General features: G+C 34.9%; 1 protein-coding gene across 2 annotated transcripts in view; it reads right to left on the reverse strand.

The window, feature by feature from the left end:
• RASA2 (RAS p21 protein activator 2) overlaps positions 1 to 14792 on the reverse strand; it is a 135764-nt gene that overhangs the window by 87002 nt on the left and 33970 nt on the right. For both annotated transcript variants that reach the window (XM_015560415.1, XM_015560414.1), the window contains 2 exons: positions 13203 to 13306; positions 2353 to 2447 (listed from right to left, as the gene is read on the reverse strand). In XM_015560415.1, coding sequence (XP_015415901.1) covers positions 2353 to 2447; positions 13203 to 13306 — 199 coding nt within the window. The remainder of the gene's footprint in view (positions 1 to 2352; positions 2448 to 13202; positions 13307 to 14792) is intronic.

Raw genomic sequence — 14792 nt, forward strand, 5'->3', positions numbered from 1 at the left:
ATCAAAATAACTTTCATTTCCATACTTTTATAAAACTTTGTAAAACTTATGCAAATTAACAAATTCACTAACAAGTAGGGTCTGTATGAATCACAGACTGCTTTTCTATGTTTTCTAGACTCACAAAGTTAATTAACTATTCCTAGATCAGTTTTGGGGCCAAATAACAATATTCCCAATGGTGCCATATTAACTTGAAAAATGTTATACATTCTTCCCACCCCCTAAAGTATTCTTCTTTCCAAATTTATTTTAAATAGTGAGCTTTTACTAAGTAAGTTTCATTTAAGAATAAAGAGCTGCCCTAACTGGTTTGGCTCAGTGGATAGAGCGTCAGCCTGCAGACTCAAGGGTCCCAGGTTCGATTCCAGTCAAGGGCATGTACCTTAGTTGTGGGCACATCCTCAGTAGGGAGTGTGCAGGAAGCAGCTGATCGATGTTTCTCTCTCATCGATGTTTCTAACTCTCTATTCCTCTCCCTTCCTCTCTGTAAATAAATCAATAACATATATTTAAAAAAAGAATAAAGAGTTATAAAGATTATAACTCATGTTCATGAAAATAACTCATAGCAAATAAAAAATACTGACATTTCTACTTTGTGAGAGCTAGGGCTCTTAAATCCTTTAGCAAATTTACATTGGTCATAAGAATGGATTTTTAAAAACTGCATCTTAAAATAACTCAAAGTTCATTTTAGATCAAATTCTCAAAGCCTATTATCTTGCTTTTTGTTAAAACTATTTTTAAAAACTGGTACTTTAAAACTTTCATATCTGCCTTTTCATAGAGGTGTATATAGGGAAATGGCGACTGGATCAACTGGTGGTAAACAGATATTTTATATTTGGATAGTATGTAACAGCTTTCAAAATATTCTTAAAGGTATTTCACTTAATTCTTACATCAGATGAGTCAACATGTTAACTTTTATTTCCATTTTATAAAAATAAAATTCAAGGCCAGTAAAGTAACCAAATATGACAATTAGGACCTAAATTTTCTGACTTCTACTTTAAAATCCTTTGCACTTCACCACATTGCCTCTCACTTGATCATTTACCATACTGTATAATTGGGATCTGAATAACAGTTATTGTCAAGAGGAAAGAAAAGAACATTAAAATGGGGTACAGTGGATAAAACAGGAAAAGTTTTAATTATATTTTGTGCTTAAGAAGGGATTTTAGTATACCAATACTTAATTTTTTAAGAATTAACCAAAGAGAGTGCTTGAGAGGTTATGAGGAAACACTTTATTTGCAAATATCTGTGGATGTGTGCGCAGCACTTTTTTCTTGTCTTAAACTTCTGTTTGAGTCACAGTAGCAAATTATAGCTTCTTCTAGAGAGGAAGAATTCTGCTTGCAATTATGCCTTCGGGAAATGGTTTCACAATCCTTACCATATTTTATAAATAAATAAGGTTATTAAAAAAGGATTCCTTTTAGCTAGAAATAACAATTTCTAAGAGAAATTCAGACTTTTCAAAACCAAATAGAAAGTTAAGATACATGGCTAACCCTGGCCAGAATAGTTCAGTTGGTTGGAGCGCTATCCCATACACTGAAAGGTTGAGGGTTCGATCCCTGGTTGGGGTGTGTACAGGAGACAACTGATCGATGTTTCTCTCTCACATTACTGTTTCTCTCTCTTGTTCCCTCTCCCTTTCTCTCTCTCTAAAATCAATAGAAACATGTCCTTATGTGAGGATTTTTTAAAAAAAGAAAAGATACATGGCTAAATATCCATCTTTACTCACATATAGAAACTGTAAGACCTCTTATTTTGGCAAGAGGAAAGAAGAGCTTTAAAAAGAGTAATGGACCCCTTTCAAATTAAAAAAATAGAAGGTGAACAATAGGAAGGATGGGTGTGAAAATAAAGGTACTGTCTGGTGAGCTCAAGCATGGTTTGAATTAATAGCATTTTCCTAAGCCTAGTTAACTAGAGAATAAAGTAAAGCATCCAGGTCAGAACAGATGACATCACAGACATCTAGGGATTCTCCTCAAAGTCAGAGTCAATAAAACATGTTCTTCCTTTAAAACTTTTCCCCATCGGAAAAAGCTTTAATAATTTGTCACTGTAACTGAAACAAAAGAACTAAGGAAGGGGGAAAATGTCCGCCTAATATAACCTTCCCAAACTCATATATGCACACACAGATGTATTATTCCTGAATTCATGTGGTAAGGAATTTTCTTCTAACTATATATTACCCAAAGGTCTATAATATTTGGTGCCAGAATTTAAAATAAGGTATAAGCTCTATGTATATGAACTAGTATAATTTGTTTTTCATTCATTTTGTGTGATAATCTCCTACACCACTTACGTCTTAATATTTACCTGAACCTCTGAATTGGAGTCAATAGGCTGCAGTGAAAACCAAGTTTCTTTACCACTGTGGTTACACAAGTCTTCTTTTTTGATGGCTACTTTTCCTATAGGAAATAAGTAAAACAATGAAGAGACATTTTGTGCAATTCTTAGCACTGTTATATTTAATACTTTGTAGAAATTTCTAAAAAATAATTCATACCTATTAATATTAAAAATACATTTTTATAAAGTATTTTTCTATATTTCAAAGATTGAAAAGTGCTAATTTTTCCTTGCCCCTTGGCAAGCCCTTCTCTGGGTCATTTTGAATTAGGGGATTAGATAAAAACTCAGTTGTATTTACATGCAACTGCATTTTTTAGTACTTATTACACTCATGTTTTCACCCAAAGTACAATCAGTGCAAAAAGCAATGTATGATAGTACAAACTGATCCTTCTAATTCTTTAATGCTATGAATAAACCATATGTTTGATATTTACATTTAATAAGAGTTTATAAGCCCAAACTAAGAGAAAAAGAAAAACATCATACATCACTGACAACATTGAAAATCAAGGGAGATTAAAGCAAAGATATTAAAAATTTGCTTTTATCAAAATATTGCAAACACTGCTTATGCTGCTTACATGCATATAAAAAAAAATCAAGGCCGCTCCTTAAAGAGTTTCTACCTCTCAGAGAAAGATACAGTACAATGAATAAAGTATCATGAAGAGGAAGAAACAAATGTTCTTATTATAATGAAGTATTTGCCATGTTGGTGCAAAGCATTTCCTTCCTCAATTCAAGTTTTAAGAAGTAGACATAGTTTTGCATATGACTGACAACTTATTCGAAGATTCTACACAAAACTTCAACAAAGTATATGCACTAAAAGTAAAAAAGAGTTCACTTTCTTTTCTTTAAATAAGAATTTTCATTTTAAGTGCCCTAATTATACTTAAAGGGTATCTTTCACTTATGACCTATCTTGGTCTTTTAGTTCAACATTTGAAAACTTTTAGGAAATAGTATGTCAGTTTTTGTGTTTCAAGTGATAAGGAAAAGCATGACAACAAAACAAACAGAAAAACTTTAAAATTTTATTCTGAAATTAGATCGTGGTGATGGTTGCACAACTCTGTTAATATACTAAAAACAACTGAGTTATGTTATGTGAATTACACCTCAATAAAGATGTTATTAAAAATTTAACTATTAAAAATTTTGATAAGCTTAGCTTCATATCATGACTGGAACTCAAACCACAAAGACTACCTATATATGTAGGTATAATTTTAAGAAAATAATTAAAATACACAGCCACATATATTTTCACGAGTGGCAACTGTATTATTAGATAACCCAAAAGAGAGCTATTGAAAATTCAGTAGCTATATTTATTAACACTTGTAAAATTTAAAAATTAATAAATTAGCCCTCACAACAAGCATAAATCTTTCCAACTTTCTTTTAAATATGTTGGATGAAATCTAATGTGAAGCCCAAAATCTTCATGTAAATATATAACTCATTCAAATCTTGTAGGAAATGACACTAGGAAAATAATATATTTCAGCCTTTTGGGGGATTTTATTTAAGATATAAATTAATGGGGAAAAAAGAAATTCTTCCAGTACTAAATATACAGATTACAAGCCAAGTACAGAATTCAAGCACTAACTGGAACACCTAAATTTTCTTCATGCTGCTGAGTTTAGGTTAAGAGCCAAATCATATAAATCTCTTGATATGTTTTACCTATAGATTATATCAAATTCCTGGTAAATTAATATAATACCAAGAATGGCTTAGGATACAGAATTATGACAAAGTATTCAATATTGTTTCATCACATATGACAAAGATGATCACAATTCTATCAAGTGGATCACTTACCATTGATTTCACACCAGATATAAACATTAAGGCAATGTATAACAGCTTAATACATATATATGTAAATATACGCATACATACAGAAATAGATCTTATATGTCCTAAGCTGAAGTTCATATATTTTGAGGACCACTCACCTCTGTCTTTAAGAATCTTAGTAACTATGAATATTTTGTGTACTCTTCCCAGAAAAATGCACAGACATTATCTGGCATAGAATTTTAAGAGGGTTTACCCACCATCCAGAAACTCGCTGGTCCAGTCCTGGTTAAGATCCCTATTCTTTCCCTGTCCAGTGTATCAGTTGGTTGAGTGTTGTCCTGTGCTCTGAAAGGTCACGGGTTCGATTCCATGTCAAGGCACATACCCAGGTGTGGGATCAATCCCCAGTCAGGGTATGTGCAGCAGGCAGCTGATTGATGTTTCTCTCTCACATGGATATTTCTCTCTCACCCTTCCTCTCTCTAAAATAAATAAAAATATTTTTTTAAATCCCTATTCTACAATTTCCAGGATTTTTAATTTCATAATTTATGACTATGTATGTAGGTGTACCATGTGTAATATATATAAATATCACTAAAACAAGCCCCAAAATTTAAAATAGGGCTTTAAAAAACGTTTATTTCAAAATTTACTGGTTTGATTCATTTACACATTCAACAAATAATCACAGTGGCACTGTGATTTAAATGGTGATTTGATTTCCAGACTCTCCTAACCAAAGTCTACTTAACCAATAATGCATAGAAAAACTATAGTAGGAATCTACCTGTTCTATTTATGACTCACAACTCCATCACTGGAACTAAATCTTAACTTACAGGTGCCTTCCCAAAAGAGACTCCTCTTAGTTCACAAGATAAAAAAAAAAAAAAAAAAATCCCCGAAGCAAGTGTCCTCTTCCTCCTATTTCATATCTTGTGTAGCCACGGTATTCACTGTCATGAAAGAGCTGAATGGTTCTTGTGTTCTGAGACAGAAACCCTTCTCTGACTAGCCACATAAATAAGCCATTCAAAAATTGAGAAAAACCTGCAATTTTATTGCCAGCTCTTATTCTATATATCAAATTCCTTTCTAAAGAGATGTCAGTTTCTGAAATGCAAAGGTTTAGTTGCACAACACTAGCCAGCCTGAAGAAGCAGTGACAAGTACATGACCACAAGTACATGACAGAGGGAAATAAAGGAAATATTTGAAGTCATTAGGTATTAGGATACCTGCAACATATTCAGCACTTTCTTAGGCAATATAACATGAAAAAGTCATTAGTTCTAGGGAATCAAGAGAGGAAAGGGAAGGGAAGAGGAAGAGAAAGAGGGAGGAAAGGAGAGAGGGAGGAAGAAAAGAGAGAGGGTAAAGGGTAAGGGAATGTAGAAGAGGGAGAGATATGGGAAAGAGAAGTTGAAATACAAAAAAGGCCCAAAAAACCCTCATCTTTCTTACTTGTTTTGAGCTACCCTTAGTTAAACTGGTTAAACAGCAAGTAGTGATTGTAAAAGGCAGGCAGCCTGATATAGCTGAAAGAGCACTGAGAAAGACAAGCCAGCATTTACTGAACATTCACCAGACAGTAGATATTCTTTCATATTTTCTGGTTATTCTTCATAACAATCTTGTGTGTAGAGGGTATATCATCATCTTACAGATGAGGAAATCTTAATGATATTTAAAAACCTGCCTTAGAGTCTAACAAGTCCTAAGCCAGAATTCAAAACCAAGGTACCCCTGTCCATGTTCCTTCCGACACAGACATTCATTTAGTAGTAAGTGTCAGTTCTGTTACTTGTTAGCTAGGTAATCTTGGGTTATTTATTTAAATGTTACCTCTCATTTACCTCCTCTGTATTAGAAACAACTTTTAGCTCTAATGATGTTAAAAACCTGTTTTGTGCCTCTAATGGTCCCAAAGATTGTTTTAGTTTACTGTTCAGTTTTAAACAAAGTTAACTCATTACTTCACTGGCCATGAAATCACCAACCTCAAAAATAATAATAATGATCACACAGGAGCAACTACCCAACAAATTATTTATCGGTAATATTGCATTTCCTCACTGTCCTGACAAACTCAGAGAGAAAGAGCTTAGATCACATAACCCCACACATACTCACAAATACACCCACACACTAGGTACTGTATTAGTTCCTTAAAATAAGACGAGAGGAAACACAAAAGGAAATGAAGGAACTGTGGGCACAGAAACCATCTTTTTTTGGTCTCTAAGTAAAACCAAAGAAAACCAAAAAAGGATTCTTAGCTTTCCAACACCACTTCTCTGCAGCACTTTCTTGCCGTCTGTATACACTATGTTATATTTGGGCCCCATTTTTAGACAAAGCATATTCTTAGAAATTTCATCCTGATACAAATCACCAACTGGCAAAATCTCGACAGTCCCAGTCTTATTTGGACACCGGGAGAAATGACTGAAATAGTAGATAAAAGTAATGACAAGTGTGACTGCCTATACAAGATGAAATAGGACCAGAAGACTGAATAAATTCTGGCAGTCAATAGCAGCAATTCAGTCAATGGCAATATTATAATGGTGCCTCAGTTTATAGGGTTTAGGTGGGTACACTTTGGTCTCCATGGTAGACTTGTATGTTAATGGTTTCCTTGGTGTATGCCATTGTAGAGTCCTCTCCAGCACAAATCCTGGGTTTGACATGTCACTTGCTTTTGCCAAAGGAACACCAGCAAATGTGATACAAACAGAGGCCCAGATAATAGCCAGTACTAGCCATGCGACATATGAATCAGATGGTTCAGCCCAGTCAATCTGCACATTAGTGACCCCAGGTGAGACCAGCAGAACCACCCACTTTGGCTCCACCCTAATTGACAAACTACAAGATCATAAGCAAATATGTGGTTGCTGTATCAAGCCACTAAGTATTGGAGTGGTTTATTACTTAGCTATAGATAACTGATACAGTACCTATGCAAACAGACACCAAAGTGCAATCCCAGGCAAATTTTAAACAGTAGGTTTGACTTAAGGGCCAAATGCCAGCAGAAATTACAATTTAAAGAGCTGGAAAAGAACTATCTTAATCTCAGCCTTATTTTATGAACTAGGCCTAAGAAGATAAAGTGGATTAAGGTCATACAGCTAATTAGTTAATAGTCAGGAATGGAATTCACATCTCCAATATCCTAGTAAAATTCTCCTATCAAATATCATCCCAAATCCAGGGGAAAGAAAAAAAGTCACCAGAGCCTACTAAGATAACTGCAGTTTACTTGTTTAAGCCTAGAATCCTCTGAAAACAAAAATAACTAAAAAATTCACATTAGGAGGTAAAATATGTTTTAATTTAAATGTTATTAGGATATTCATTGGAACTGGAAATACATTCTTGCTTTCTTTCCTTTTAAATTTATCTATTTTGTTTGTCCGTTTATTTTGTTTACTAGATTCCACATATAAGTGAGATCATGTAATACTTGTCTTTCTCTGGCTGACTTATTTCACTTATCATATTAAGCGTCAGGTCCAACCATGCTGTTGCAAATGGTAAGAGTTCCTTCTTTTTTATAGCTGCGTAATATTCTTGCACAAAGTTTTTCTTTTGTCTTTTTCTCAGTTTTTAAGACAATATACCTTAAGACAATATATCATACTTTTATTTATTATTTTTTTTAATATATTTTATTCGATTTCAGAGAGGAAGGGAGAGGGAGAGATAGAAACATCAATGATGGGAGAGAATCATTGATTGGCTGCTGAGAGTTAGAAACATCGATGAGAGAGAAACATCGATCAGCTGCCTCCTGCACAACTCCCACTGGGGATGTGCCCGCAACCCAGGTACATGCCCTTGACCGGAATCAAACCTGGGACCCTTCAGTCCGCAGGTCGACGCTCTAAACCGGTTTCGGCATATCATACTTTCAAAGCCTCAATTTTACAATTTCCTTTCTTTGTGTAAAATGGTTCCTAAGACTCAAGTTTTTAATCCCTAATCAATCTTTTACACTAACTGTTCCTGGCATATAAAATGCCTAATATAAAAATTTATACCCCATATTTATAACAGTTATTACTTCTGGGAAAGGTATTAGAAGGGGGGGGGCTCGGTGGTCAAAATTAATTAGGATTATCTCGAGTACTATAATTAAAATTTTTTTGTGTTTTTTTATTGTTTAATATTTTTATTGATTTCAGAGAGGAAAGGAGAGGGAGAGAGAGATAGAAAGAAACATCAATGATGAGAGAATCATTGATTGGCTGCCTCCTGCACGTCCCCTACTGGGGATCGAGCCCGCAAACCCAGGCATGTGCCCTTGACCAGAACTGAACCTGGGGCACTTCAGTCCGCAGGCCAGTGCTCTATCCACTGAGCCAAACTGGTTAGGGCTAAAATTTTTTACAAAAAAGAAAAATATCCATGTTACTTATACAATTAAAAACAAACAAGCTCTTAATTATTTGATTAGTACACATTCTCAGATCTCTAATTCAAATTTCATTTCCAGAAAATGGTATCACACTGTTTAATCTATAGACAACTCAGAGTTATAAAATAATTGAAGGAACTCAATTTCAACTCAAAATAAAATTAAATCACCCAATTTTATAAGCTAATGACAAAAGAAAATATGTCGAACTATAAAAATGTAAATATTTATAAATGAAAATAGCAAGACCATTTTCCAACTTTAAAAGTGCACATATGGCCCTGGCCGGGTGGCTCATTTGGTTGGAGCACTGTCCCTATACACTAAAGGAACTGAGGGTTCAATTCCAGGTCAGGGCACATACCCAGGTTGCAGATACAATCCTATATCAGGGAGCACACAGGAGACAACTGATCAATGTTTCTCTCTCTTCCTCTCTCTCTCTCTAAAAATTAATAAACATATCCTTGGGTGAGGGTTTAAAATGGTATACATATGTACTGTGTTTACTTTAATAATAATTCCTATGTGTAAAAGGAAAAAAATTCCCATTAAACATATAAATGTTATCTATTAATAAGAATAAACTTACTTAAAAAAGCTCTCATTCCAAGTTCATGGTTTTCTGATACCAACCCACAAAGAATTGATTTTTACTCAAAATAAAATTAATTTTTACTTTGAAACACGCAAAAAGACACACACAAAGGCAACTTTTGAAAATCATAAACTTCAACTAAAGGCCTTTTCAAGAAACACTATATAACTATGTTATGTGTAAACAGACAATGAAAATTACAAATTATTTTCTTAAGACATAGTCTCTAATAATCACCAACAGCCTCATCCTAGTCTACCTCTCTCTAGTTGCTGACATTAAATCTCCTTGTTTCCACTGATATTAGTCTCTCTTATCTCTTTCTACCTTCATAATACCTTATCAATCTTTTTAAAAAATATATATTTTATTGATTTTTTACAGAGAGGAAAAGGAGAAGGATAGAGAGTTAGAAACATTGATGAGAGAGAAACATCCATCAGCTGCCTCCTGCACACCCCCTACTGGGGATGTGCCCGCAACCAAGGTACATGCCCTTGACCGGAATCGAACCTGGGACCCTTGATTCCGCACGCCGACGCTCTATCCACTGAGCCAAACCGGTTAGGGCCACCTTATCAATCTTTACTGAAGCCTCATTTTGCCTGAAACACACTCCTTATCTTCTCCTGAGGAAATTTCATTCATTCCAGCAGAGGCTTCAAGTATCACTTAATACTAATGACTCTCGAATCCACATCTCCAGCTCTTTTCTCTAAGCTTCAGATCTGCATTCCAGTCAACCAAAGATGTTCCACCAAGATGTTCCCCAGGTAATACAAATTTAACTTGCCTTATACCAAAAGCATCCTCTCCCCTTCCCATTCTCCACTCAAAACTGAATGCTCCTGTCCTGGCCAGTGTGGTCAGTGGTTAGAGCAGCAGCCTACGCATCGAAGAATCACGGGTTTGATTCCCTGTCAAGGGTACATACCTGTGTTGCAGGTTCAATCCCTGATCTTTGTTGGGGTGCGTGAGGGAGGCAACCAAATCAATGTGTCTCACATTGATGCTTCTCTTTCTCCTCCCTCTTTTTCTTTTTCTCCCCCTCTCTCCCTCCCTTCCACTCTCTAAAAAAATCAATGGAAAAAATATCCTCGAATGAGGATAAACGAACAAACAAACAAAAATTGAATGCTCCTACTGGGTTCCGTATACCAGTTAACTGTAGCCATACTAACAAGACATTTTCAGCTCTTTCTCTTCTCACATCCTCTTTGCCCCCTTAGTCCCTAAATCCTATTTGAAGCTACTCCTGTGAAGTACATTTCCACTGCCATCACCCTATTCATCTCATTTGGTAACAGCCTTTTGGTTGGTCTCTCTGCCTCTAATCTCTCTAATCTAAACTATAAACTATATAATATATGTGTATATATATTTACTTAATACATATATTTAAAAACATATGTATATATATAGCTATATATAATTACATATAATACTTTAAATATGTAATCAATAGACTGAGTTTATAGTTTGAAAGTTACTATTGTAGGAAGTTGTAAAACTATAAAAGTATATATGTACTAGAGGCCCGATGCACGAAATTTGTGCCAGGGTAAGCCTTCCTTCCCCCAGCTGCTGGCACCAGCTTCCCTCTGGCACCCAGAACCCGGGCTTCCCTAGCAGCCCCGGCTTCGTCCGGAAGGTTGTCCAGAAGGATGCCCATTCTAATTAGCATATTACCCTTTTATTATTACAGATATATAGCTATATGTAATTTTTAAAAGTTTCCTTATTCTTAAGAGGCTCAACACTACTGTCTATAGAATAAGGTTCAAATTCCTTAGCACAGCTTTTAGTGTCCATCACAACTTTACCCCAATTATTATTCCCAACTTCATCGTCTACCATCCTCCTCTTAGTACTCCAGCAGATACACCACAAATATGATTCAACTTTTCTCCTCTGCTTCTGTCAATCCCTACTTCCTTGAAACATCTTCCTACCTAAGTAGTCTGTTAATCTTCCACCAAACAAAATGAACTGTTCTCCCCTCTCTGCGCCCAAATACTTTGTTCATACCTCTAGCACTGAACCTATCATAATATATTAGTATTAGAGTACAAGTCTGCCTCTGATAGCCTGAGTCCTATTCATCTTAACATTCCCATCCATTGTATGCCACATATAAGTGTGTATAAATGTTTATTTAATTGAATTGAGGATGAAGCCTCAGGGGTGATCTATAATTAAGGGTTTGCTAGAGAGAGGAGAATATGCATGGAGGAAAAAGAAGTCAGAAGAAAGACAACTAGGAAAAAGCAATGTCATTAAACTGTTTTTTTCCTTGGCAATCTAAAGGGTGAAATGTGACGGATGCAGGTGAGGATTAAAAAACCGCTTTTTGTGACAGAAAAAGTATTGCTATGAATATAGCTGACAAGAGTTAACATATTTAACAAATAAAGATACATAAGAATAACTAAAAGATATAACTCCAGCAAATATAAAATGGGTAAAAAAATGAGTAACTAACTCATAAAAGAAAAATGAAAGACATAAAAAATTCCCCAAATTCACTAATAATCAGAAAAATACAAGTTAAAAAATCTTAATTTTTCACCTATCAAATTGTAAAATGTTTTCAATGACAATATCCAGAAGGATGAAGATATGAAATGGTTATGCCCATGCACGTCTGGGGGTAATGTAAATTAGTACAATATTTCTGGGACCAATGTAAAAACATATATAGAGGAAATCCTAAAAATATTCATACCCTTTGCCTCAGTATTTTCACTTTTAAAAATTTATACTAAAAAAATGGACATGCAAAAATATATGCACAAGGATGTTCACAGCAGCACCATTTAGAGCACCAAAAATCTGTAATCCTAGATGTTTACCAACAAAGAAGCAGTTAAAATAATACATTCCTAGGCAAAAGATATTATATAACAAATATTTTTAAAACATATTTACTAACACAGGAAGATCATAGCTTGCTATTAAATGAAAAAGGAAAAAACTGAACATAGAATGGAATACAAAATGAGAAGAAATATACAAATTCTTAACTATGTATAGTTATTCCTGTGCAGAGTCATTATTAGTCACTAAGATTATGTAATAGTTTTAAAATTAAGAAAAACTATGTTGTTTTTAAGGTTACTTGATTTTCCCTAAATGATTTTTGCAAACTTAAAGGAAGAATATAGACCGTTTGTTAAAAAGAGTTCAATAGCAAAGCAGAAACAAATGGTGGTTAAGAGAACTAAGTCAAATAAGCTTAATCATTTAAACTGTAGGAGACCTGGACATATTTCAAATCAGAAAGGAGCGATGCTGATGATGAAATTCAGGATACTAAAGGGAAGAGAATAATACATGTAAATTATAGACCTCTACCTGTTATTAAAATACAAAGATACTGGTACAAAGATCATGAATGTGACACATATGTAGTCCACTGAGGCTCAGACAATTATTTAAGAAGTAGAGTTATTGGTCACCAATATAAACAGACAGAAAACATATTATCATATTAGAGTGAATTAATTAGTTCTATTGGAAAAACTTCAAAAACAGAAGTTCTTTGGGGTATCAAATACTGTGATCTTTGTATAAAACATTCTTGAACCATTTAACATAAAACATACTGAACATTTACTAAATGTAAGACACTCTGTGAGCGATAGCCTCTGCTCCATAAATATCATATTCAACTAGATATTAAACAACAAACTGATGAACAAGATATTAAACAACAAATCGATGAACAAGCGTGATGAGTACTTTGGAGAGGGACCCATCAGGTGTAAGGAAACATAGGACACCAAGACCAGGAAGGATCAAATTAAACATCAGATGAACAAATGAACATGAAGACTAGAGAAAAGGATTAGAAATGCTGAGCATACATTATTGTTGTTTATAACACTCTATACTTAGAGAAAGAATGAACATAAAAACCACTGTTGTGATTAAAGATAATTATGAGTAGTAATTATCTTTACTTACCTATACGAAGGTCTCTTTGTAAAACATTCTTATCATAAACATAGAAAGACAAATACTGGAAAGTTCTTGGAATCTCAAAGTAAAATTCTTCACTGAAAAATGGGCTAGAGAGAAAAAGGGGAAAGTTCATTATTATAAATTTAACAGTATCCTCAAATAATATTTTCAATAAAATTAAATTACACACTAAAAAACTGTAAGAAAAGCTTCAAAAGCTCCAAAATAATTCTCTATGCTAAATTTCAACCAAATACTGTACAAACCAAGTTGAACTCTGAAAGGACCTCAATTGCGAGGTTGAGCTCTGAACACACAGCTTTTCACATGTGAACAGAAGGAATTGTCTACGGTCATGCTCATCTAAAGTGGACACAAATGAGAGCGGAGGACAGTGTCATCATCATCTCAGAAATATGTAAAGCTATATTAATTACAATAATACGTAACACCTAAAATGGGTAATGTCACATAACACGCTACTTTAAAATATATTTTAAAATATAAAAGTTATTTTTTTAATCAACTTTACTGAGATATACATTACATATAATAAAATTCAAAGTATAAAGACTCATTATTTTTGATAAGTTTATAAACTGTGTAGCCTCCTTCTCAATTAAACTAAGATATGGTAACTATATCCCCATAGTTGCCTTATGCTCTTCTGCAGTTACCCTACCATACCTGCCACAGGCAACAAGTGATCTGATTTCTATCACTATAGACAAGCGGTTCTCAACCTGTGGGTCGCGACCCCTTTGGGGGTCGAACGACCCTTTCAGAGGGGTCACCTAAGACCATCGGAAAACACATATATAATTACATATTACTTTTGTGATTAATCACATGCTTTAATTATGTTCAATTTGTAACAATGAAATTGGAGATCACCACAACATGAGGAACTGTATTAAAGGGTCGCAGCAGCCCTAGCCAGCTTGGCTCAGAGGATAGAGCATTAGTCTGCGGACTGAAGGGTCTCAGGTTTGATTCCAGCCTAGGGCACATGCCTGGGTTGCAGGCTCGATCCCCAGTAGGGGATGTGCAGGAGGCAGCCAATCAATGATTTTCTCTCATCACTGATGTTTCTATCTCTCTCTTCCCTCTCCCTTCCTCTCTGAAATCAATAAAGAAATATATTTAAAGGGTCGCGGCATTAGGAAGGTTGAGAACCACTGCTATAGACAGACCTGGTATAGAATTTCATACAAATGAAATCAAATAGTATGTTTTTAAAAATATATACCGTATTTGCCGGCGTATAAGACGATTTTTTGGCCCTGAAAAATATGCCTCCACGTGGGGGGTCGTCTTATACGCCAGGTACACTTCAGATAGACTGCCCATACTGCTTGCCCCGTGCCATAGTGGCCTCCCGATGCCCGCCCACTTCATTCCCCATACCGTTCAGGCATCAGCAGCGCTGCTGGGTGTATGCTCGGCTGTTATGCGATTTTGCTGTTATGCGATTTTACCACACTCGCAAAATAGCACACAGCCGACCATACACCCAGTATGATAGCGCAAAATCGCGAATCGCGATACCATACTGGGTGTATGGTTGGCTGTGTGCGCTTTTGCGAGTGGGGG

This window comes from Myotis davidii, unplaced genomic scaffold, assembly GCF_000327345.1.
Source record: "Myotis davidii unplaced genomic scaffold, ASM32734v1 scaffold73, whole genome shotgun sequence".
In the NCBI taxonomy this organism is placed as follows: Eukaryota; Metazoa; Chordata; class Mammalia; order Chiroptera; family Vespertilionidae; genus Myotis; species Myotis davidii.